General features: G+C 36.5%; 2 protein-coding genes across 7 annotated transcripts in view; one reads left to right on the top strand and one right to left on the bottom strand.

The window, feature by feature from the left end:
* Positions 1-2,493: 2,493 nt before the first annotated feature.
* Positions 2,494-21,003, top strand: LOC142340150 (uncharacterized). 5 transcript variants are annotated; one of them, XM_075390628.1, is made up of 6 exons: positions 2,494-2,759; positions 3,378-3,652; positions 9,597-9,833; positions 19,710-19,774; positions 19,970-20,192; positions 20,572-21,003. In XM_075390628.1, exons 1-6 carry the CDS (start codon positions 2,569-2,571, stop codon positions 20,844-20,846), a joined length of 1,266 nt encoding a protein of 421 aa, XP_075246743.1. In that variant the 5' UTR covers positions 2,494-2,568; the 3' UTR covers positions 20,847-21,003. The 5 variants fall into 5 exon arrangements, with proteins under 5 accessions (XP_075246743.1, XP_075246744.1, XP_075246747.1 ...); XM_075390629.1 differs by having other exon boundaries at positions 2,600-2,759; positions 3,409-3,652; XM_075390632.1 differs by lacking the exon at positions 2,494-2,759 and having other exon boundaries at positions 3,409-3,491; positions 9,549-9,833; positions 20,572-21,002.
* A 4,534-nt stretch (positions 21,004-25,537) lies between these two features.
* Positions 25,538-26,333, bottom strand: part of LOC142339521 (uncharacterized) — a 462,116-nt gene continuing 461,320 nt past the window's right edge. For both annotated transcript variants that reach the window (XM_075389617.1, XM_075389618.1), the window contains one exon: positions 25,538-25,908. In XM_075389617.1, coding sequence (XP_075245732.1) covers positions 25,681-25,908 — 228 coding nt within the window. In that variant the 3' untranslated portion in view covers positions 25,538-25,680. The remainder of the gene's footprint in view (positions 25,909-26,333) is intronic.

Here is a 26,333-nt window from a genome sequence, read left to right as displayed (position 1 = left end):
TAGCTGTAAAAAAATAAAGCAGCCGTACATTTACCGATTTAGTTTTAAGTTTTTCTTCCAATATCTAATTTTTTGAAATTAAGATTTGTGGAGACCTGGTTAAACTTAGTTTAACACAAGAAATTCATTGTCTTTTGTTAAACCTTGTTAGTAGCTCTGATCTTATTCAAGAACTACATATTTTTAAGAGTGACATAATTTGAGCTCTGACTACCAGCACAGCACAGCATTGACTTTTTTAAAGAACCCTTAAGTCAGACTTATAATTCTATTTATTATCATATTATGATTATTTGGCTAATCTGTAGCACTGCAGTATTGTCCAATTGTAAAAATCTTCCTTAAAATTAGACATCTTCACAGTTATCTGTAAAAAAATGGCCAAAAAAATTAAACAAACATTTAGCGGAAAAATCATGAAAATTATACGCTGATATATTGACATGCATTTCGTTAGTTCCAGTTCCGTAAGCTGAGATTTCTTTATTTTATTACTTCTAATCGTTTTGCGTTCTTCATGCAAATATGCGGAAACACTGAGTTTTCTTCTATTAATTTTAGTTTTATCCACGGGCTTACGAAATGCGTTTCTTGAATTTTAGATGAGTTTATCAATACTGAAATCAAAAAATTTAAAACAACATAAAATGGAGCGCTAGTCAAAAATTTCTGTGATAATTAAAATATGGCGAGATCTCTGAAAAAAAATTAAGATGATGTTTTTTATGAACGATGTTTAGACTAAGAAGCCCAACTAAATTAGGAAATACAAATGCTTGTTAAAATTCATTTTCACTAAATGTTTTCCATTTGAAATTCTAAAGTTTAAGTAGAACTTTTGTGCTTAAGATGAGCTGATGCTAACTTTCGGTGCCTTATTCGTTTGTACCCTCAATTTTGTATATACCAAAAATGCATTACTCCTAAATTCTCAAATTTAGCCCTATTGCAGCTCTGAGCCTGCCACCCAACTATCAAACCACTTTTGTGAAGATTTTTTGCTAACGTTGCTAAAATTGATAACCACAATATAAGAAAAGTAAAGCCATCAGTGTCAATGATTTCATGTTGACTTCAGGTATAAACTATAAGTTACAACTTTCTACCAAAATATTTTTTATTTTCGCGTACTTTTACACTACCAATAATATTCCATTATTGCTTTTCCAACCATAAATTTACCATAAAAAGATCCACGCGCTCAAATCTATCAAATAACTGTTTTCTTTTTACTATATAACAAGAGTTCGGGTAGCATAAATCTGTGTGCACTACTTTTTCAGGAATGTCTCGGGAATGTTAACTGAACTCATAAAATTAGTGTTTTAATTTTCTTAACCAACCAATCAGATTCGTTGAAAACTCTATGTTGGTCGGTCTACTAGTTGAGAGCACCTGTCAAGGCACAATGTATATTCAATGTGCTCAAAAAGTCAGTCGTTCTTGTGTTCAATGCCAGAAAATCTAAAATGCGTGTTTAGCCTATGCTAAGATTCATCGGTCACTAGAACGTCGAGGCAGAGAGCTTTATGTATATGTTAGCACATGAATCTTAGCGGCCCGAGGGACTTAGTGCCCTGACACGGGGACTAAGATTCATGTGCTAACTTATTTAGAGAACCAAAGGGTACGAAGGGGGTTAAACTTTAATTAAAAATGAAATAAAGAGCACAGTTTTGCTAATTATTAAACAAGAAGTTTTTGTCAAATTTTCTAATTTTTTTCCTGTTTTTCAGCTATTTCAATCGTTTTCTGCTCCAATTCACCATCGCTACGAAATTCTTGCTGTTATGAGATCTTTTTTGTCCTGTTTGGCAAACGCTAATTTCTTTTCTTTGAGAGATATCGATCTTTTTACCACCAGAGAGCTGAGCTTTTTTCCTGTTACTAGCGTCAGGAACATTTTTATAATTGCTGGAACATTGAATTAGCTCAATTTTTGATTTTGATTGCTGACTCTTGTAGTCATGAGCTGGTTTTGACAAGGCTTTCGAAAGTTCAATTCGCATTTGATTAGATGTTTCCTTACTACAAACGGGCCGCTAAGTTAGGGCCGCAAATCTTAGCATTCCACTTTTGCACGTGCTAATTGCGAATTGAATGTGCCTCCAAGTTTTAGCGACCAAAAATTGCGTGCCCTGGGTTCTCTAATTGAAACATTGAGATTAGACTCAAATAAGTGAGCGTCTAATCAAACCGCTATAAATATTCGGCTGCTTCGCTATCGGAGACGGAGACGTTTTGGTTTTATTCAACTCCTGTCTGTATATTTTTAAGAAGAAAATTTTTCTTTCGCGAACCTGCAAAATTGTACTCTTGACTTCAATTTCAAATGAAATTCAACACTTTTGTACCCTTTGGTCCCTAAATACGTTAGAACAAAATCTTATTCCCCTCGGGCCTCGTCTTGACAGGGCACTAAGTCCCTCGAGCGACTAAGATTTCGTTCTAACATATACTAAGTGACTCTGCAGATGTCACTTAGAAGTTTTGGCCAGAAACTACTGCACCAGCAGATGTCAAATTATTCATGCCAGCAGATAAACATAAAATTATTCAAGTATTAAAATGTTCACCCTAGAAGACAGCTATATCTCTATTTTTGGCTTCATTTACCTATTGTTACTTCTGCTGGGCATATTTTCACATGTTTCAATCTTTGTCACATATGCAGTGAATCACTCCAAATTGTGTTGGGAGCTGAGCTTCTTCTTCGAAACAACAACTTACGACTCAATATGTCTCCTGCTGCTCATGAGGCACCTTCCCAATCCCCTTCACCACTCAAAAATAAAAATAAAAGTCATTTCGAAATTGTGACTTAAATTTACTGACTCAGGATTCTTGTACTTTGCACTTGAATACAACAATAAAAATCTTTTCAAAACGGACGGCTACACATCCGGCTTTTAAAAAAACTTTTCTCGCCCCGTGGGATGATTAATTCATTAGCGTGATTAAAGACATTATAATCACATAACATATTATAAATCTTATATTTTAATCACAATGCGTGAGCAGTAACTAAATAATAATCTCTGACAGTTTGGTTCCAGATTAAACATGATGCCCCGGAGGATAAGCGGCACTGGTGACTGAAATCGACAAAATAGATCCGGTACTTACTTGCTGCAAAACCTCTGGGGTCGTTAGGGATTATTCTGTTTCAGACCCCAATGATGTTATTATGGCCCAGTTTAAAATTATGCGTTCTTATATAGCACGTTACACTGTAAAAAATTGACATGGATGCTCTCTCGGGATCGGGGAGGGGGGGGGGGGGAGGAGGTTGATGCTTTATTTTTTCTGGCATCTATATTCTATATTGTGTTGATGTTTTGTTTAAATTTGAAGGGGGAAGTCACCTCAAAGAGCAGGTCTCTTAAATCTGATGTGGCTATACTACAGGGATCTTATGATTGTCCAGATGATGTGTTCTGTGTGGAGATCAACTACATTTGGCTTCTCAGACTGAAACAGAACTTGCTTTTGTGCCTCAACTTCGTTGATTTCACCAACACAGGACTTTTCAATGAACTAAACAAATTACTGAACGACGTGATATTTCTTATTACTTTTGAAATGTTTTGCATGTTGGTAATACCATTGGGTGGTTTTATATTCACGTACGCCGTATTTTGTCAAGATGGAGGCTGGACTTGTTTCCTTTTTGTAGTTTGCAGGCAATTAAAAATATTGCAATAGATTAATTGGGCACACGCTCTTCCGCCTAAAAAATCTACCACTGAAGAGAAAAAGGATAAGCAGATTGCCATCATTTTAAACTTAGCTTCAAACAGAAATTATTTTAAAAATTTCTAACGGAATCTGTGAAAAATAGAACTCATACAATGCCCGTGTCGTAGTTAACCCCCTGATTACCCCCAAACTCATGTAAGAGTAGAGGGGTAATTGTCTATGGAGGTTAAAAGATGGATGTAAAATGGATGTGAGATTAGGGGGGTAATGGGGGTAATGGGAGGAACTTTTAGATTTTACCCCTCAAAAAGTACCACTAAAAAGAAGTAAGCTTAGAGCGGTAATTTTAAGGGGTAAAAAGATTGATGGCTTAGAGGTTAAGGAGAACCGGCTGAGGGATAAGAAAATGCGGGTTCAAGACTGTCAGTCTTCGATTATGGGGGCTAAAACAATGTAAGAATAGGGCTTCCAAGGGGGATGATTACTCCAAAATTACCCCCTAATCTTGCACGATTTTACCCCCTCCAAATCAATCCCAAATACCGCCGAAAAAAAAGTAAGAGTTTTCAGGGAAATTTACCAAAATTTTTCCGATTACCCTCATCATCTTATATCTTCTTTTGGAGTAAAAATTCGACACGGGTGGTTCACATCTGGAAGTATTGATGTTGTTTATAAACCAACCCGGGCCTATCCCAATATAACACCCATGATATTTTAGCCCCAATTATGGTATAAATACCATGATTCGGGGATAGAGGTTATCAGACCACTAAGCGGGGGGGCAATGATGGGGAAAAAACCCAAACTCGTCATCATTTGTCTTAACGTCCCGTTGATGTTTTCCACGCTTAGAGCACTTTTGAATTTCAAGAGCTTAGTCATGCCATGAAATCTACTGCTCATCCCATGTCCTCTAACCGTTTGCGCTTATCGTTGCTTGACGGTAGAGAGCGTCTTGCATGCAATGTTTTTACTCTTCGATCAATCTGCATGTCAACAGAAACCATGCAATACTGCTTGTTCATGCCAAAGTACGAAAGAGACGCTCAACAAACAAGAACAAAACCTCTTCACTGTTTAGGTTACCACCAGCACTGCCGTTTCAGTGGTACGGTAGTTCACTTGTGTTCGCGTGAGGACAAGATTAGAGACGACTAGTGGATTCTCTGAATTACTGTCTCTTATTACTAGCGTCAGTGTATAATACGAAAGCTTTTGTTTCTAGCGTCAGTAAATAATACAGACGCTCGTAACAAGCTGCTTGTAATTAGGATGGCTTTGAATTGATACTCCATTGATTTTCTTTTTGATGTCCTCAGAACATCATAGACAATTTTCTTTCCAATAAACGAACTAGTTCATAACCTTAAGATATGCTTTCGAAGTTTTACAAAAAGCCCCGGTAGTAGCCACAGGAACAAACAAATGATCGCATTTGCATTGCATTGGTAGGTTCAAGTCCTTTCGAAAAGGCCTGCAATTTCTCTTTTCTGTAAAAATTCCATTTACTCCGATTTGACATTCGAGCAACAACACTATTCTTCAAATTAGGTTGATTTTCGAGGGCTTTAGATAACACTTTTGAGGTGTTGGGCATGCTTTTCGAGGCCTTGACTGCAGATGAAGACATCCTCAAGAATTTTACTGACACAGTCATACATCCCCTCATTGAACAATTTATTCATCAGGCGTCGTTGGAAAGTTTTTGATGCATTTCACAATCCAAATCGTAGCGACTTTCACTCCAAAGGGGCACTGTCTGATGTTGAGAAGTCTGCTTTTGGCCTTGCATTCTCAATGAGTTCTACTTCTCATCAGCCCGCTGCTAAGTCCAAGGATCTGCAAAACGAAACACGCAACAAGCAATCAAAGATCTCGGTAGTTTTGGGCATAGTAAATGCGCTTTTCAGGTGATTTTTAAGATTTTACAAAAAAGTACGCAGAAACAAGAATTGCCGATCACTTTTACAACTGGGGCCACTGGAGCGCTTTTGATGGCTGCATGATGTCTAAATCCAGCATCTTTTGCACTTTCACTTTTCATCTCTGCAAGTTTAGACGAAATCGGCATAAAAACCGGTAGAGCAATCGGTGCGCTTTTGCCTGTGTCATCATAGTGCTCGACGAGCTTGCTCAGACTCAGTTGAATGTTTTTCATGGTGAACTTGGCCTGAGGGTTGTACACCAATTGCGCAATTACGTCTCTATTTGCTCCATACTCGGTCACAAATGGTGCCATTGTGATGTCATGAACGTCAGCGTCGAAGTGGAAATGTGCAATGATTGCTTAGAGCACTTTAAAAACTCTCTCCATCAATAGTTCTTTTAAATCTTTGGTAGTATGTGGATCAGGACTGATTCACTGATTAACGTCAGAAATGCCAAATATTCTTAGAAGGAAATCAAAATTGTTCTCCGCGATCAAACCAAGAAGATTTAAGGATTTAAGCCTTTCCCTCTATCTCTTTGTGCTTTGGCGTGAAAAAATTCGACCATGATATAACACGCCACAAAAGAACGCACCGCAAATACTCTTTCTCGCCGATTAAACAAAAGATTGCTGTTGTAACATTTAACTGCTCTGCTGTCCAGTGAAACAAAGCTCATGTTCGTTTCACGAACAATTTGAAACGGTTTTCAAGTTCTTTGATAGCTTCTGGGCATTCCGTGCCTTTACACAACGCCTTAATGCGAGGTTTCTAAAGCAAGCCGACTCATTACCGGATACTAAAAAAATTCAAAATTTTTTTTATTGCGTTGGTATTTTTGCGTTCCTCTTGGTTCTGGGGCCAAGCAGTCTTCAAAGCCAGAAGTACGCCATCTTCACCTTTCATTAAACTTTTGTCATCTTTTCCATAAGAATTTGATTATATTTCTTGCCATCAGTCGAGTGTTTTACAAGAATTGCTAGTAATCTCAATGGATCCATGGTCAATGGCATCTGCGACCATTTCGATTTTGAAACTGTAATCAAATGAAACAGCAGTCAGTTGTCGTCTCGGTGCATAGCTGACTCTTGTAGAGGTCAATTGAGAAACTGTTGGTCTTATGGAATGCAGTTCTAAAAATTATGTCTCTTGGCAGCATCAAAGCTACCTCGAAGTCTGTGTCGCCCATAAATCGGAAACGTGAATGCTGGAAACGTTATTTGAGTTGGGTCCGCTTTCCTTCCGCATGGTGAACTGTCCCTTTATACTTCTGCAGTGACAGGTGGCAGTGTTCACTTTTCACTCTAGACATGCAGTTTTTCCAATCCCAGGAGGCAAAAACGGCTCCTCGTGCAACTCCGCAAAGCGGAACTATCTCTACGGAACAAACCCACAACAAAGCGGAACTATCTCTGTGCCCCCAATTGGGTCACTATTCCACAAAACGTGCTCACCACGTCGTGATTTACCTCGTTTTTGATAATAGTCTCCTCTAAAACAAAGTCTTTTGCTTCTGCCTTGAGCTTCATTGGCCGATTTGCTGATTTTGGTACTTACTGGCGATAGTCCATAATCTTCTCAATCTCTCTTTCCCTCAAAATACTCAAATTCGTCCCGGGCGGTCTGCTTGACTAATCAACAATGCTGTTTCTTAACTTGTTGATTTTTATCTGAAATGTTGGCAGTAGATGTAATGCATCTTGTTGCAAAAACTGCACCAAGAAACTTTAGTGCTCAGTAGTACATTTTCATTCAAAGTCGCTGGAAGATCTCACTTTGAATGGGTGTCATTCAGTGATTTGGTTTGGCACATCACGCGGAAAAGCTTTGCCCAAGCTTACGTATCGAAAAAGTTTAAGCCCTCCCAAGCGATATTGCTGGTGAGTTGTGGTTGTTAGTGTGCGGAGGAGGCTACTGCACTGCTACTAACTCCGCTCGCTCCATATCCTGTTTGTTCTATCTGAAGCTGCCAAGTCTGCTCCATCTTCCTCACATTACCTTCTATATGACCTCCGCAGTAAGATTGACTATCGATGACTCGGTGAGGTTCGCGAGAACAAGCCCAACTGCTAAGCCTCGCACACTTCTTTGCTTATCTCTGGTTTCTCTGCTTTTCTTCTGTGATTCTAAACATCAATTCTGCTGTTGCTACTGTACTAAGAGAAAACGAGAGGCTATGATAAAACGTGGAGATTTCTGCAGTTGATGCTTTTAATTTTAGGCAGTGCATAACGCATGAAATGTGACCTTCCAACTCTCATCTCAGAATCCACTCCATTTGGTTTTATGAAGGGACCAAACAGAAGAAGGGACCAAACTTTGTGTTATAAAATTTTCCGCTAAATGAGAGGCGTAAAAGTGTTATTTTACAAAAATGTTAATACAATTCTCTTTATACCGCGATAAAACATCCGAGCCTTGCTTCAATGGTGATTTCTGTTGACCAACTCTTCCCAATATTTTCTACCTCCTTCTCATTCTTTTTAAATGTTTCTCTTCGTTTATCCTTTTTGGCGGTTTGGTGGATGTTGGAAAATTCATCGGCGGAAGAATTAGGAAGGAATATTATTGGGTCAGTGAAAACAGAAAAAAAGAGACAACATGAAACTGCATATAATAATACTTTGTTGACATATGTTAAAACTGAAGGCAATAAAATCAAAACATTTTTTGGTTGCCAGAAACGCATAATCAATGCTTTGTCGATTTCTCAGAGCAGAGATCCTTAAGCGATGAAAGGAATTACTCCAAGTTAAACATCCAAGGAGCAATTTGGCTGATTGGAACGGTATTTTTCTGAAGCACTGTTGAGACAATAAAAAGGGGTTAAAATTTGCTCATAGTAGACAAAAAACTAACTTTTCTTTTTTATTTTTTGAAAACTAGATCGCAAGTCGATTTGAAAAAAATTATTAGTAACAAAGTCAAAGCTTACCAACTGAGTCGGCCTTACAAAAAAAATTTAATTAAAAGAAACATTACAGTTTTTTTGAAAAAATTTTGCATCCAATTTAATAGATATTATCAGCAAAAAAATTATGCAATCTTCCGATAGATTTTCTATGGCAATGAGACCTCACAAGTTCTGCTCGAAAACCGATTGTCATCGTTCCCAAATTTTGTTGTCACTTTTTTAAAAGAAATTTGGGGTAAACTACCAAATTCTTGTGGTTTTCTGTAATCTTAAGTGGACTTACTGTTTTGGTCAACTTAATGTTTGTTTCAGATTTTTAGTTTTCAACCCTATCAGCATCTCCGCGTCAAAGGCACTTTGTTCTCATTCAGTAAGCATTTACCAAAATACAGAGATAACAAATGAAAGCGCACAGTAAAATAACAGGAATCAACAAAAGGCTTTAATCTTTCACGAAAAACGAAAAAATGGTACTTCCTGGTGGCTTATGCAGCAAAGGTAGCAAAAAATAGAGCACCAAAAAAGTTTAAAAGACTCAAAACAACACTTAGGGAAGATAGGGTGATATCGACTCCGAAAAACATTGGTCAGATATTACAGGAATTTGGATCGCCGAATGTGGATCGCTATTTTAGATCACCGAGTATAGGAATTTAAGTTAAAAATGTAATCCAAAGAAGCATGAAAACTTTCAAAACCCAATACAAGTCTCTAAACAATTACCAAAATAGCTAAAATGCCTAAACAATGGCTAAACAATGTCCAAAATGGCTGGCTAAAAAAATGTCCAAAATGACTAAAAAAAATGTCCAAACTTACAGGAAACTGGTCAAAAGATTAAAGATTAATGATACCACACGCGTTATGATGTTGGATGTCCCAAAAAATGAAATTTCTGGATAAGCAAGTGGGGCAAGAAAAAGTTCCTCCCAAAATTATACAAAGAATCAAAATGGTAGATACCAGTGCCGTTGATCAGTTGAAGCAAGCATAAAATAATGCAGATCATTTTGCCACTGTGGAAAATGGAAACAGTTGATTTTTTGCCTCAGATAACTTTCCTTATTTGGCATTTCCTTTCTGGTTTTCTACGCTCGTCACTCTGTTCCTGTTCGGTACGACTATTTGGGCTACAGTGATGCTGTCTCGGTTGAAACAGACCAGCACTATCATATCAATGGCGAACGATGAGATAAGACACAGATCGAGTGCTGCTGCTGCATCTGCTGTATTGAACAGGAGGACCACACAGCCACCACTCAACGCATCAACCAGTCGACGCTCTACATGTTAGCATAAATTGGTGAAATAACCCGGTACGAAACAATAAACACCAAAAGTGGTACGATCTGAAGGCCCGGGTCGAGGATTTTGTCAAAGTTTATTTAAGAAAAGCGCTGACAACCACCGAATTCAACGGATAAATCTTACATAACAATCTGTTTAATCTGCAGAATTTTCAGCATCTTTCATATATAATGTTAGCACATTCAGCACATTAAGCGGATAATAATGTAAAATTTATTCGTTAATTTTTTTTTCAGTAATTTCAGCACTTACACAATTTCAGTACTCATCTTACGCATTGTCAAGGCTTACCTTAAACAATTTTGAAAATTTTTTGAATTTTTTCTGCTGCTGTACATACAGATACCGCACGAAAAAAAGACTAAACAGCATTGCATTAGAGCAGTTCAACCTCAAAACAGTTGAAAATCTGCCAAAAGAATTAAAAAAATATCAAATCTTAAGATAGAGCAGTTATCGCAGCCGGAGTTTATAGCTACAAGACTTGATTGAATGAAACCATCTAGCCTAAGTTTGAATGTCTTAGTTCCGTTATATAAGATCAAAGCGTGACGTTTTTCAGTTGTTCGGTTTCTGGAAAATTTGAACTATCATAAAAACAACGCAGATTTTTTATTGATTAATGGCTCTGCAGAAATGCACAAGATGAAAGACCGTACATAATGACTATATTATATGCAATAGTGAGTAACAAATTGAACGTAAATTAATGTAAGAAAGGCGCCCAAGCCGCTGAATTTAAAATTTTCACAAGTGCTGAAAATATGTAAGGAAGGTGCTGAGAAGCTGCTGAAACTTTTCAAGGGAAGTGACCGAATTATAAAAAAAAGGCGCTGAGCCTTGTGAATTTAAAAACGTTCACAGTTGCTGAAAATATGTAAGAAAAGTGCCGAATCCAAGCACATATTTTTTTTGTTTTCAGCGCATTTAGTGAAATTCTTACAAAAATTTTCGCTTACAGCTGCTGATCCCTAGACACGGGGGTTATTGACATTTGAAGTTGAAATGACAATTTTATTTCGCAACACAGTCAAAAGCCGGTTGAAAACGAATGGGCATGCAATATTCCCCATTGCATCACCAAAAATGTCTTAGTTTGGAGAAAAGAGTCATAATCAAGAAATGCTAGCACCTACTAATTATCTTACATTTTTCTTCAATCAACTTGTGATCCAAAGGTCATGAAAATCTGAATCTAGACTAAATGAGGTATGGAAAAACCATATTGAAGTCAAAATTTACCCCACGTAAACCTTAGTGGGACTACAATTTGCCGGTGCTCGTGCACCCAAAATTTAAATAACCCGTGAAGTGTTGATAGAATCCTTAATTTTTTAAATTTTTTCTACGTTATTTTACCTGCAAACTGCATAAATGGTTTGCAGGTAAGATTAAGTAGCAAACATTTTTTAAAGTAAATTTCTAGATAAATTTGCCTACAACTTACCTAGAACTTGCAGGTATTTTCACCTAAAAATGCCTGCAAAATGAAATTTCTAGGTAATTCTAGCTGCAATTTTTACATGCAGTTTGCCGGTAGAACTACCTAGAGAAATTTTTCAGGTCAAAATCTAGGAGGGTAACACTGCAGTTTCTATGTACAATGCCGGCAAATTTACCTATAATTGCAGGTATTTGAGATTGCTTGCAGGTAAGTTGCATTAAAGAACAATTTCTTTACAAACATTAGTTAAATTTACCTGCAATTTATTATCAATTTAGCTGCAATTTTTTAGAGTGTATATCTGGTTATATGATGGAGCATTATTTTGTAATGATTTGTTTGCATACTACGAAAACTACCCTCTAGAGCCTTGAATCTATATAGCACAATATAATGTTTGAGTAAGCGATTATAGTTTGTTTGCTTAAGATCCCGGGTCAACGATCATACAACTTTCTTTGATTTCGTACTAGGTCATATATTACTCTTAGTAATCATACTAGGTCATATATGATTTGTATGAATTCTTGGTAGTCATACAATGACCATATATGATTTCCTAGAAATCATACAAGGATCATACAAAAAAATTCAAAGACTAAAAACTGTATAATTTTGAATTTACATTGAAATTGAAAAACTTTCTTGGATTTCATACAAGGTCATATATGACACATAATACATTGACTGGTGCCACAAATTCTCCTATAATGTAGTCAGAGGACTTATTAAATTATTATATTGCATTTGCAATCCACATTTGGTTCTTTGTATGCGCTAAAAGAACAACTTTGTGGTTTAAACGTATTCAGAAAACGAATATGACGTGATATGTTTTTTTTTCTTGATTAATTTTTTTTTATAAATGAGCATTTATATGTATAAACTGGCTTGAGAGTATGTCAAAAATTTTGTTATTTGTTTGGACTTACTCTTTTATTTTGTGCCTAACTTGCAATTGATATTGTACGTTAGGGTCTTTTGGCGGATCACAATGTGATGACGGTGTATCATATATGTGATGCCCTACCGAATAAAAACAAACAAAATACAAATGGTTAAATATTTTCAAAAAATAGATGTATGATTCTTGGTATTCGTACTAAGATCATATATGATTTCTTGGTAATCATACAAGGATCATATATGATTTCTTTGGTTTCATACAAGGATCGTACTAAGAAATCAAATATGGACAGTATGAAATCATATATGATCCTTGTATGAAATCAAAGAAACTTCAACCCGGGATATCAGCAAGTTGGTTGGGTATAAATAGTTGTGGATAAGTGGGAGAAACACACATCGCAATGCCGAGATTTACTAAAACAAACAACGAGAAAAAACTTCGAAAGTTGAATATCACATAGTTGATGAAAGTTAGACAAAGAACCGGTTAGAGATAGTTGAAGGTTGCAAGAAAAGGCCTGATTTCTGTGAGCAATCCAGTTGAGATGTTTTGGGATGTGATCACTGAATGTTATGTATTCCCATTATTTTAAATACCGTTATGAGTTGCCTTGAAACTGTTTTGTCCCTTAGAGTGAAAATAGCTTTCACACTTTCGTGATTTTGGATTGCCAAAATAAATATTACCAATTTTATTTAGAAACAACTGCTTCTAAAAAAAATTTATTTGCCATGATTTACAAGATTTGGAACTGGGAAACATTTTTTTGAATATATTTGCAGCTGTTGTTTAGTAAAAAAAAAGTAAAATTAACAAAAGCAGACATCATTTTGGCAAAAATTTTACAACAAACAACAATTCATAATGAAAATAGATGTTTTTTGTGGTTTACTGGTTTCAATTTTTGTTTAGTAAAGTTTAGTAAAATTCTAAAAATTGTTTCAATTTTTAAAACTGAAAATTTTGTTCTATACTCAAAAAAGCCTTATCTATCCATGGATTTCCAGTTAATCATCTCAAAAGTAAGAAAAAGTCCATCTCGGATGTCTGTTCGATACCCATAACAATATAATGATAATAAACGATGTACTTGCAAGGATATCAAATGCTTGAGAAGCCTGTATAAAGACCCCTTGACTGGGCAGATTTAAAGTTCTGAATCGCCGCTTCTGTTACCTTAACCAAATATTGATTAACCTATTTTTCATCAAAAGGAGCACAAAAATCTTCGGTACCGCATATGTAATTGTTCTAAAAATTATATAAGAACAATTTGGCGGTATCAAAATTTAGTCTTAAGATATTGTTTTCTATTCCTCTATCTACATTTACAATCTTACTAGTAAGTCGCCTCACCATGTTACGTATCATCTTTGTATTTTCTGTGGTTCTTTTGCTTAATTTTAAATTGATTCTTTTTTTATCTGATTGTAATAACCTAACCTAACCCATTCTTCGATAAAAATTTCCGTATAAAATTGTTGTGTTACGCCTAATTCTCTATTTATTGCTTTTATAAGAGCGTTACAAAGTTAGTATATGAATAGTTCCCTCACGGTTGATAATTGATGTTTCACTCTGAAATTTTCGACTGAATTGTTTCTTTTTAATTTAAACGCAGTTTTCCAAAAAATTCTTTGTTATTTTTCAATTTTCATGATCTCTCTTTAAATTGTTCCTCCATAGAATAATACGACGTACTGAATAACCGTTTGATTGTAGGTAATGTAGATTCCAATCAACCATTCAAGGTGAAAAATTTTAGGAAAATATCTTATTGTACATAATTCCTTTTCTTATCTTATTATTTATAATTCCTTTTCAGTGCGCTTCAATTTCTAGCTTTTGATCAATTTTCAAACCTAGTTAAATGGAAATGTGACCAGTTTTTATTGTCCATTAACCACAAACCTGTTGCCAGAAAGTCAAGGAAACTCAACTATGTGCGTTTCCGACGCGTTAATCGTATATTTATGTTCTTCAAACCAGTGGCTAGTTTTTTTCTAATTTTCATTTGCAATTAAAATTTCAGTATTAGAATTGTAGTTCTAAAGTACTGATGTGTCGTCTGACAATAATGTTCTTTGAATCTCTAAAAAATTTTCTTTAAGCTCATTTATATAGTTAAGAAGGAGAATGGTTCCGAGCACAGAACCTTGAGAAACACATGTATCTATCTGTTTTAAGTTAGACTTCTTAGTTGCATCGTCAACCAAATGTGTTTTGTCGGAACGGGAGTCTTCCCACATTTCTAACACTGCACTTCTTCAACCGTAATCTGCGCACCTTTGTAGAAGCAGTTTGTGATCAACAGTGTCGAATGCTTTCTTCAAATCAAGGAACATACAAATACATTTTAATTTTGTTGCTAGTGACAGTTCTGATTTTTTCAATAATATCGGTAATTGATTCTTCTGTACTTCGTTTTTCTCGGAAAACAAATTGCTCGGAACCCAAGAGAAGGAATTTTTTTAGAAAAGAAACTCTTCTGCCTGTCAGAAATTGTTCATAAACTTTGCTGATTACAGGGCGCAAAGATAGAGGACGATAATTGCTGCAATCTAGTTTTTTTCCTGACTTAAATAATGGAATTACTTTATTTATTTTTGAATTATTTGAGATTTTTGTCCCAGATCGCCCTATTAGTCAGAAAAAAGAGAAAACGCTATTGTTTTGGAAATTTACCAAATTTAAAAAATTATCGCTTATGCCCATAAAGTCTTCAGGCCCGCTGTTCTTACGGCCACTAACACATCTAACAGTTTCAAGAGTACTTCTTTTTCTAAGCAAAAAGAATGTAATACACTTATCATTCTATTTTAGTTTCACATGGGTCGGGAGAACTGAAGAAAGATTCTTAACCAACATTAACAAAATATGTGTTTAGTCTATTGACGTTAAAGGTAATTACATAGTGCAGGTTTTTATTTCCGTTGTTCTGGAGTTTTGTCGTGATTTTAAAAAACTTTGATTTTTGTCTCAGGTCCTCATTAAAAAGATTCTGAAAACATTTTATCTTTGATTCATTAAAAGTCTTTTTAACTTTGTTTGTCTGGTTTTTGTAGCGTTCCCGAGAGTTTTGTGTCCCTCGAAAAAAGTTTTTGTGAAGCTCATTTTCGTAGACGCATCTTTGATCTTATTTGTATCCCAAAACTTGTTTTTCTTTTTATTTAGGTTCAATTTTTCTTCTTCTAGGAAAAACAGTGGCAATGTTTCACTTAATGGACCGTTGATCAATGCGAAAGCTTCCACGATCCTGAATAGCAGAAGACATATATTTTTTAAGTTGATTTAAGTGAGTTTTAATTTCAGATTTTTTCCCGTCCCTCATTAAAATGAAATCAAGTGGGATGTTTTCAACAATAAATATATCTGTTTTGCCTTTAACGATGAAACGGTTGGTTATATCCGTTTGGTCAACGTCAAAGAAAAGTGAAACATGGGTAAAGCACGAATCTATTAGAGAAGTAGAAATTCTTCCTTGTCTTTTTGGTTCACGATTATTCAGAGAAAATCATAGCTTTCCCTAAAATCTACTAACCATGATGCCGTAATCGAATTGTTTGCTAGATTATGTTTGAAGTACCCGCAAAAAAACTTGATGCATAGTTTTAGTTCTCGGCGGATTGTCTAGAAGTAAATTCGTTGTAATACCTCAAATTCGAGAATGTTTTTTGAGGTAGTTTCAAACACCACCTCCTTTATTTTTCGAAGGTTCATAATTTGCACCCTAATTTTTGATGTGTTCGCTTCCTGATCGAGGTGTCTATCGTCAAGTTCATCGACAAAGTTTTCCAAGTCTTTAACCTTTTTATTCGTATTCTTTCTTTGTTCTCGAAGCACTCTTAACTCCTCTTGTAGATATTCGACAGTCTGCCTATGGTCTATTCCACCGAGTTGAGATTTTGTTGTCTCCTACTCCTATTTTATGAGATCGATAAAAACTTTTATGATCTTTTCCGCCAATGTTTTTTATACTGGCGTCGTAAGGGGGAGTTCATAACTTGCACACTATCTTATGATGCATACGCTTCCTGATTGTCGTGTCTATCGCCTAGTTCATCGACAAAATTTTGCAAGTCGCTAACCTTTTGATTCGTATCCTTACTTTGTTCTCGAAGCACTCTTAACTCATCTTGTAGATATTCGATAGTTTGCTTCATGGTCTGTTCCACCGAGTTCTCGTCGGATATAAATGATAATAAAATAAAGAAAACTTTAGTGGGATAAATTGCTCAAGGGATTTGAAACCAAAGTTGTATCTGTTTTGAACTTCCTGGTAAATTTTTATTTGAAACAATATTTCCTTGGTAAATTCACTCGTCCAAATTTTAGTTACAACTACTACCAAAGGTTCTTTTCTGCAGACCAATTGAGCTAACTCCTCAACATTTTTGCTCAGTCGTCTTATATTCTGCAGTACAAGGAACGTAGACATTTTTCCTTCTAATTTAGCCCTATCGCAAGGTAAACCAATGCAATAATCAAAAAAAAGAAAGAAAAAAAACGGATGCTCTTCCTATTCGGGAAGTGTTTTTAAAAATACAAAAACAGCAAAAAATTAGTGTTGTACTCAATTGAAAAGTCACGAAAAATCGGGGAAGCCGCAGTGATTTGATTAAACTGTAAATTAAGTTTTATCACAGATTGGTTTTCCACAGAAGTCGCAGAAAAAATCTTCATTCAGCAGGTTCAATTGTATCGCCGCGGAAGTCACCTAAGAACAATTGTACTTACTCCTGTAATTATCCTCAGAGGTTATCTCAAAAGCAATTTCACGGAAATTGCAGACAAGACATTGAAGAAATAAATTAAAAATCAACTTTATTTTTTCTGAAACAGAAAAAAAACAAAAAAAACCAGAACTATTTTGCTCCTATACTGAGATCGCTCAAATTCTGAGACGTCACTTAATTAGACGACGACAAAATTTTTCTTTCATAACCAATACCTAAAAATTGAGTTTAGGTTTTTAGTTTTTGTTCCATTCTATGCTTTAGCTAGGAAGTTTTTTTGTTAATCATTTGCTTTTTTTCTCCGGAGACATTTTTTCACTAATCTCAGCTCGCAATCTGACCTCTTTCATGCGATCATGAGTCTGCTTCCACTCTCGAGTGTTATTGATGATTTGCCAAGTTGGATTTTTTGATAGGATTTCTCAAATTGTCGAGATCATTCAGATAGTCCACACGCACAAATTCTTTTCCATTGCTTCGAGTTTTGAAGCATAATACTAAAATTTTGCAATTTCCTGACGTCAAAATAAGCCCACGATTTTCAGTTTTAGAGAGTATATTTGATTTTACAGGACCAAGAGGAGCATTGATATACATATTTTTTTCCTTCGATGAGTTTTTTTATACCTTTTAGTTTGCGACTGTTTTTCATATTCAATGCCCGCCTATGGACTAAACGAACTTGAAAATTACATAGTGGTTATAACTCCTGTAGATAATGGTTTGAGAGAAGAAACAACATGACATACCCGCCAGTAACGCACTCTCTCTGATGCATTTAATAACCAAATAGTTTAAAAAACTTTTATGATCTCCTCCGCCAATGTTTTTTCTACTGGCGTCAAAGGGGTGGGGGGGTCATAATTTGCAGACTGTCTTTTGATGTATACGCCTCCTGATTGTCGTGTCTATCGCCAAGTTCATCGAAAAAAATTGGCAAGTCGCTAACCTTTTGTTTCGTATCCTTACTTTGTTCTCGAAGCGCTCTTAACTCCTCTTGTAGATATTCGACAGTGTGCTTCATGGTCTGTTCCACCGAGTTGAGATTTTGTTGTCTTTTACTGCTATTTTATGAGATCCATAAAAACTTTTATGATCTCCTCTGCCAATGTTTTTTTTACTGGCGTCGAAAGAGGGGGTTCATAATTTGCACACTATCTTTTGATGTATACGCCTCCTGATTGTCGTGTCTAGCGCCAAGTTCATCGACAAAATTTTGCAAGTCGCTAACCTTTTGATTCGTATCCTTACTTTGTTCTTGAAGCACTCTTAACTCCTCTTGTAGATATTCGATAGTCTGCTTCATGGTCTGTTCCACCGAGTTGAGATTTTGTTGTCTTTTACTGCTATTTTATGAGATCCATAAAAACTTTTATGATCTCCTCTGCCAATGTTTTTTTACTGGCGTCGAAAGAGGGGGTTCATAATTTGCACACTATCTTTTGATGTATACGCCTCCTGATTGTCGTGTCTATCGCCAAGTTCATCGAAAAAAATTGGCAAGTCGCTAACCTTTTGATTCGTATCCTTACTTTGTTCTTGAAGCACTCTTAACTCCTCTTGTAGATATTCGATAGTCTGCTTCATGTTCTGTTCCACCGAGTTGTCGTCGGATAATTGATAATAAAGTAAAGTAAACTTTCAAGGGGATAAATTGTTCAAGGGATCTGAAACCAAAGTTGTATCTGTTTGGTTCTTTTCAAGTCAGTTCAAATCAATTTTTGCTTCGCATGGATTAATCAAGAAGAAAGTCCCGTTTTCGATCGTTTTTCTTTCTTTCTAGATATCTCAAACATCGCATTAAATTTTCAAATCCATTTGCCATTCAACGTTTTTTTTCCCAATCGCATGTTTGATGAAGACTACACCCTCGACTTTACTACGCAATGTTTTCCGTAGTCTAATTACTGCACAGGGGCATATCAGAAATGCTTCGGGTTGATTTCGCACCCGCGAAAATCGGTTACGTTCATATTTTATTTTTTTTAGAATTTCGTTACCTTCAGAAATGGAACTTATTTACCTTCAAATCTGGTAACCGGCTTCCACATTGAGTGTAATCAAATTCAGCAATTTGTGTAAATAATCTTGTGTATGTCAATTCTGCAACGTGGGTAATTAAATTCCGCAAGGTATATGACTAACTTCATGATATTTTTCCGCGATACTTTCATTTGCTAATGTTGTGGAGTTCTAATTTTCCTTCTCTTAATAGGTTACTAATTTCCCTTCAAAACAGGCTAGTTTTTGAATGTAACCCAATTTTGCAAACTTTATGTAAATCACGTGTATTAACATTGCAAAACGGAATTAGGTTACATGTTTGGCCGAATTTGACCAAGGCAATTCAGATCTGTTTTTTTTTGGGGGGGGGGTAATGTTCTTTGCAGCAATTTCTGGAACGAGATCTTTTTCTGTGTAAGCAAACTGAACTTGTTTAATAGTTTTGGAATATGAGTTTAATATTCTATAAACTAATTGCTGACAATCTAGAGGGACAATATCCAAACATGACGTGATTTGGTGGCATAATCTAAGCCAGTTAGGTTTTAGTTATTTGAAAAGTGCAGCGTCTTCACGCTTAGAAAGCACAAAAATATTCGAGCATTTCAAATTCTGACAATAGATCACTTTGGCTCTTTTAGGGTCTGATCAGAGGGTCTGGTCTCTTTGGTCTGGACCTCAACCTGAGTCAACATTGAACTAGTTGATTTATTATTGGTCTCTACACCCCTCCCCAGTTGTTTGAGAGCATTAATCATTTCAGTTTGGCAGACTGAGATGAACAGATGGGAGAATCGAGAGCAGAACATGGACAGGGGAAGAGTACAGGGAACTGTTTCCTTAAAACTTAAGTTGTCAACAAACTGTGTGATTAAAGTAATGGATGTTTTTGCATTAATAATTGTTTGTACTCTGTCAAATCAGAGGTGGAACTATTCTAAAATTTATAGACCCCTTTCTAACGGCAGAAAAAGATCATTTATACAGTTTAACAGGGAACAGAAAACAGTTCGTTGATAATAGAGTGTTTGCTATATTGAGACACCAGACGATTGTAACCTGCGAGACACCTACGGGAGATCCGCAGCTCAATTCAACAACTACGGCAGTGGAGATGTTGATTTTGAAGTGAGATTGCTGCGACCCGCTTCCACGTCACAAATGCTTAGAGGCATACGAAGAGGGAGGTCAAGATGGACATCTCAAGTAGCAACAACGAATGCCGACACCGATAGCAGTCTTTCGGGTTGGCCATTTTATGTCCTTTAAATGGTTCAAATCTATTGTTTGAATTGATGATTTTTGTCATTCCAGGTCATGGCTGATTCTTATCATCCACATTACACTTGGTGAAATGGTTCTTACTAGCCATACTAGGTCGTTCATGAATTCAAAGCTTGCTTAGTAGTAATGACTTTTCCCTATGATCAGACCTAGTGACCATAGCCGCCTCTGCTAAGACAATGCCATACCAAAGCGGCCTTTGTTCATACCTTTCTGAGACCAGATTCCACGCCGTAGCCTGGATCGCGCTGTAACCCCCCGTATGCGACCCAAATGATCACATCAGAGGTTTATTGAGTTTGGCACCTCAACGTGGGTTATTGAAAATGTTTTTGTTTCAGATGACGAGGAGGTAAGCAGGACAATACCGGAAAGCGTTCCTACTGTTCCCAAGGCACACAGTTTTGCATGCTGCTTCCTAGTCTACATGATAATGACATCTGCTAATTTGCTGGCAGTGAGTGTGTTACTTATGCCTCATTTGGTTTCTGAATTAGACACTATGGAGCAACTGACGTCTCGACTAAGAGTTGCATGCAACTTGTTGACCTTGACCTCTGTTGTGGCCAAACGGGCCATTTACATACCTGCCATACCAATCAAGTGGCTCAAATGATACAAATCAGAGAAAATTGACGAATAATGAATCGCAGTAATCAGAAACTGAGCAAATTGATTATCGACATCAGAAATATCTAGTAGCACTATGGTCAAACTGCCTTTATTTATAGACAAAATTTTGGTCCCATGAACACTTTATTTGAGAAATGTTGAGATCACAGGTTTACCATGACCCGGTTTAAAACGACAAGGAATAAAATATAAGCTCTTATAAAATAGAGGGGTTGTCATTTTAACGCTGAGTAAAGTTAAGTTAATTTCATCTATAATAAATTAAAGTTTTGTTAAGGTAAATTTCGTAAAAACTCTGAAATCCAACAATATTGAAATCAGATGGATCAAAACCTAACAAACATTGTTCATATTACAACCCGGGTCGAGGTTTTCGGGCAAATTTTTATAAGAAATGCGGTGAATGCAGTGAATTTTTGTAGGAAATGCGGTGATTGCGGTGAAAAGAAGTTTTTCACCGCATTTCTTACAAAAACTCACCGCAAAATTCACCGTGGCAAATTAATGTAAGAAATGCGGTGAAAGCGGTAAATGCGGTGAAAAAAATCATTCACCACATTTCAACGCATTTCTTACAAAAATTCACCGCATTTGCCTTCCAACGTTTACTCAATCTGATTTAAATTCACAAGAAATATCAAAGCGGCAAGTTACAGTTGGCGCAGTGGAAAAAGCAGTTAAAGTCATGCAGGAGGTCAAAGGTTCAAACCCGTGTAGGGACGACACTTTTTTGTAAGAGTACTGCGAACGCGGTGAAAATAGATAATTCACCGCGATTCACAGCAAAAAGATGTAAAAAATAGGAGTTGAACATTTTCTTTCACCGCATTTCTTACGAAAATTCACCACTAAACTTCAACCCGGGTTATATTACGAATATTTAAAATGGAGAAAAATTGTTTCCAATTTTAATTAACTTGACTGATTATGATAATAATAATAGTAACAACAATAGTGAGAACTTATTATACTAACTATATCTAAAAGTAAAAGTATATAAAAAATATAAGAATGTGTTTAAACAAAATCCCGTACCGTTAACTCCTCTCCCCCCCCCCCAAAAAAAAACCCCCAAAAAAATATCCTCCGCCAATTGCCCCGTAGCTGTCAATTTGAATTGCCCCTCCTAATCGTACCTCATACTACCATCACCTGACCCCCCCACTCCAGAAACCCCCTAACGCTAGCATCCCTAAGTCATAGCTGACTACTACCGAAACCAGCCACTCGGTTGCTTGAAAGCCATTAGCCCGACGTTTATATCTGTTTATATGTTCCTACGTAGTATACTCTTAAGAAAACGGCAAAGACGTTGATAATAGCAGTTAATCAACACCTGTTGTGCTAAAAAGCAGTTAAACTGCCAGTGTAATAAATTTCAATGCCCGATCCCCGATCGACGCTTGAAAAAAAATTTCAGCATTAAACTTTGAGTTTATCACACTCCTTTATCGCCACTGTTACTAAATAAACAGTGGCGCGTCCTAGTTTAATGATGGAAACAGTTTGATAAACTTGTAGTCTAAAAAAAACAAACATGATCGCAACAGGTGTTCATTAAAAAAATTACCGCATCACCTCGCCTCGCCTCGGAGTTTGATAACTTCTCGGTGGCGATAACAACCGTGTGGTAATATTCATAAAAACACAAAGGCCAATCATCAAAAATAAAAAGGAACAGACCGGTAATTAACAGCTCTCGGACAAAGATCGTAGCAATTACATTAATCCTGTCGCTTTTTTATGCGATTTTTCGTCTGGTGCATTTGACTTGTCGTCCTCAAAAACAGCATAAACAGGTAGCGCCCAGCGGGCTTAAGTACTCTTAGAGCCTTTCAGCTCACTAGTCATCAAGTATACGATTCACAGAATCTGTTTTGGAGAATTATACTTATGGTGCGAAGAGCGGTTCTTAGGGATTGACTCCCCCACTGTTGCCACCCCGGAGCAACCCCGCCCGCACTGTGCTCACTTACGCCCCTTCAACTACGCGAAGGCTAGCCTCACTAAACCGTGCCTACCTACCGACGAATCCAACCGCTTGCCGGTCGTTTGAGAGCAATTCGCTCGACGTTAATTGGTTGCTTTGTATTTTGTTACTCATTGACTGCAAGTCAACCACTTTAATGACTAATTTTAGAAATTTACCATTTGGAAAAGTATCAACCTGTAGTTTAAGTGTTTGTTAAGGTTAAGAGTGTTTTAATTTAATTTTAGAAATACTCATTATTTGAGGAATTAATTTTAGAAATACTCATCATCTGGAAAGTATTTATCTGTAGTTTAAGAGTGTTTCTTTTGATTCTTTTAATTTTTTACCGGGGATTACCAGGGTCTGAACCAGTGGCTAACAATCTTCTTTTCACTAATTGTTAATTGCTCTCAAACGATCTCCAATAACGCGATTCACCAAAACTGTTTTGAGGCGACAATTTCCCGGTGACGGGCGGTTCTCAATCTTGAGAGTTTGACCCCACTCAATCACACCCCCGAGTGCATACCCTTCTGTTACGAAACCCTTAGCGTGAAGCCCTCACAACCCTACCCCTCCCCCAACCGGTTGACCCTCCTCCCATTGCTTGCATCTCGGAGCGCCAAACGCTCACTTGCGAGCAATCCGCCCGACGTTAGTTGGTTGTTATAGGTTATTCAACCATACAGTAAGCACGACTATCTCCAGCAGGAGCAATTATTTGTTCCACAACCTGAGTAAAAAGCTTTGACTAAATTTTTAGGCTCGGTCGCTTCTATTTTAGGGTGGTGAAATCATTAATCTCTTCAAGTTATTTTAATAATTTTCGTAATCATTTTCTCTACTTTGTTTCAAAAGTGCAATTTTTGGATTCATAGCCAAGTCACGTACAATTTTTCTATAATTTCACCCATTTTTAATTGTTTTTCAACACTTCATGTTTTCTTTTCTGTTCAACTCAATCTCAGTTTGCTTAGAGCAATTTTTTCACGCTTATGGAGCTATACAACGCAGTCTTTGATAACTTCGTTTGTTCTAGGTGTTTTCTGGGCGTGACTTCAATTAATTGATTGGACACTTTTGGTCCCTACAAAAAATCACCTCTGAATTCGCAGAATTGAATATGAATTCAAAGCCTACACTCGTTTACAAAAAGAAACGTTGAAATGGCAAAAGTACATAGTTAACTTTTTATTTTTGAAGCGCATTTGCAGTAGCACTTTTTTGTTTTCCTTAAATTTTATATTAAGCAACAGACAATCGATAGAAACTTCATCACAATTCATTTGCAAGATAATTTCTCCACTTACATAAGTAAAAATGAAATATTTGATAAAGAATCAAGATTAGGTGTCCAACATCGAAATATTTCGATTTAACGTAAAAACTGAATGAACTCAATTATCTTGATTTTGTTTTACACAAGCTTTTAACTTACACAAGCTAGAGATAAAAGTTGGACTCCCTTGACCCGCCTCTGAATAACTATGCGCAAAAATTATAAACATAGCCGGCAGATTGCCGGAATAGCTGCGAAAAAATAGACCTGCGTGCCATATAATAGAGATAGAAACAGATACAGATCTAAATTGAAAAATCGACGCAGCTCAAAAAACTAGGTAAAAAAATTCAGCGATAAATAAAGTTTGTTAAAATTCATTCCGCGGAAGCCTCTTATTAGGGACATTTACTGCACAAATGAGTTCCTGTGACCTTAAACAAATTCAAAGTAAACTTAACTTTTAAAGTGCAAAAGTCATTTTATTGAGTGAGGTAAGTCACGTATGATCAAAATCTAATCACGCAAATAACCTAAAAATTTTCGCTCAAGCGAGTGAGAAATGACGTCACGCGCGCAAATGCCGTTAGTGAGAGGAAGAACTAGACTTAGAACGGACAATCAATGGATTGGGAAAACCATTTAGAAAAAAAACCCCGATCTAAAAAAATCGGAAAAAACAGTAGAAATCAAAGTGCAATTGCCGCATGTGAACAAAAAACCACTAGCGAGAAAGCGAATTCTCGTTCAAACACCGTTTTCTTACTCTACTTTAAATTTAGAGCGAAAAAACTTTACGCCGCAAAACGACTCGCTTTTTCGCTCCATTTCCTGTTTCGGCGTGACCAAAATCACTACTCCAATTTGATTTCGAAAATCATGAAAATATGTGAACAGATCTTGATAAAAAGACAGCGCCCCAATACAATTCAAATTCTTTGAATTGTAAAAAAAAAAACCAAGAGCACCGCAATATAGCTTCGCTCAGCTTACAGCTTCGCAGCTACAATCAAACAGGTGACTTCTTGTGTGGTATTTAACATTGTTCTTTTCAGATGCTAATTCAGAACGCGCAAGAAATCGATCGATAAAACACAATTCCAAGAGCAATGAACCTTTTTCCAAGAAATTTGGACCTGGGGACTGAAAATGCCGTCGGACACGAATCTTCATAATAACATTTTTGAAAAATCCGACTTAAATCTTCTGCACTTAGGCATTTTGTTGATCTGTTATCCCTCACCCAAAGGTTGATTAATTAAACCGTAAAATGGATTAAGATAGATATATCTTTTCATAATATATCTTACATTTTATTATCTTTTGACGACAGAACTTCCAATAGATCCTTGAAACTTGAGCAGCAAATGCCTTACGCTTATTACCGTCAAATAATACAAGAATACAAAAATTTTTTGGAAAAGAAGTTTCAAATTGTTTATTTTCGAACAAAATTGGTAAAGAACAAAATTTCTTGTCTGTTTTCAAACACAAAACTCAATTCAAAATTCAAATCACACATTTTGGCTAATGATTCGCGGGCGAAGTTTTGTAGCTCGATAGCCTTTATCCATGAGAAAGAGTTTTCTCCAAGTCATAGTGTTGTTGAGTGGTAGAGTATACTATGTACTCTTTCCGAGAGAGCAGTCTGGCCTGACATAAGGAGTCAAGCAGCCATTCTCTGCTGATCAGCGGCAAATTGCATTCATCTGCAATCTTCTTCACTGAACTGCTAATCTCGCAGTCTACCAGCAGCACTCTCCTTCGAATTGCACCACCAACACCCCCACAATCCTTTACACACATACAACTCCCACTTAACACTAACAACAAAGCTCATCCTATTAACGATTGCTATTACAGTCCCATTACAAGGATTTAGCAGCTTTTTGATAATACGATATTACCCATAAGGCTATCAAAACGATTTTTATTGGGCTAGTTGTAGAAACCAACCAGAAAACATAACCGACTAAACATCGGAACAATTGCTCTCGAACGACTAGTGGGAGCTCTAATCAATTGCAGCCTGCTTCAGTCGGGAGGGGGGGGGGGGTGAGGAGGGGGAGGAGAAGGGGGAAGCCTAAATGGGACTAAGAAGTTCAAAAGTGGGCTTCAAATAACCACATTAGAGGTTTATACACCAGAGTTAAGATTTAAAGTAAAAATGGCACCGTTTCGGCGCACTTTTCATTTGACTTTTAGTATTAAATTTCCGC

The sequence above is a fragment of the Convolutriloba macropyga genome, chromosome 5 (assembly GCF_964194025.1).
Source record: "Convolutriloba macropyga chromosome 5, txConMacr16.3, whole genome shotgun sequence".
Taxonomy (NCBI): domain Eukaryota; kingdom Metazoa; phylum Xenacoelomorpha; order Acoela; family Convolutidae; genus Convolutriloba; species Convolutriloba macropyga.
Note: the sequence above shows the minus strand (reverse complement) of the source record. Positions and strands in the feature narration are given on the sequence as shown.

What these genes read in the sequence shown, in the direction of transcription:
- LOC142340150 (XM_075390628.1), top strand. Translation starts at nt 2,569, where the DNA reads ATGTTCACCCTAGAAGACAGCTATATCTCTATTTTTGGCTTCATTTAC. An exon ending in CGTATTTTGTCAAGATGGAG is followed by an intron (nt 3,653 to 9,596) that starts GCTGGACTTGTT and finishes TTTTTGCCTCAG; the next exon opens with ATAACTTTCCTTATTTGGCA. An exon ending in CACCGATAGCAGTCTTTCGG is followed by an intron (nt 20,193 to 20,571) that starts GTTGGCCATTTT and finishes TTTTTGTTTCAG; the next exon opens with ATGACGAGGAGGTAAGCAGG.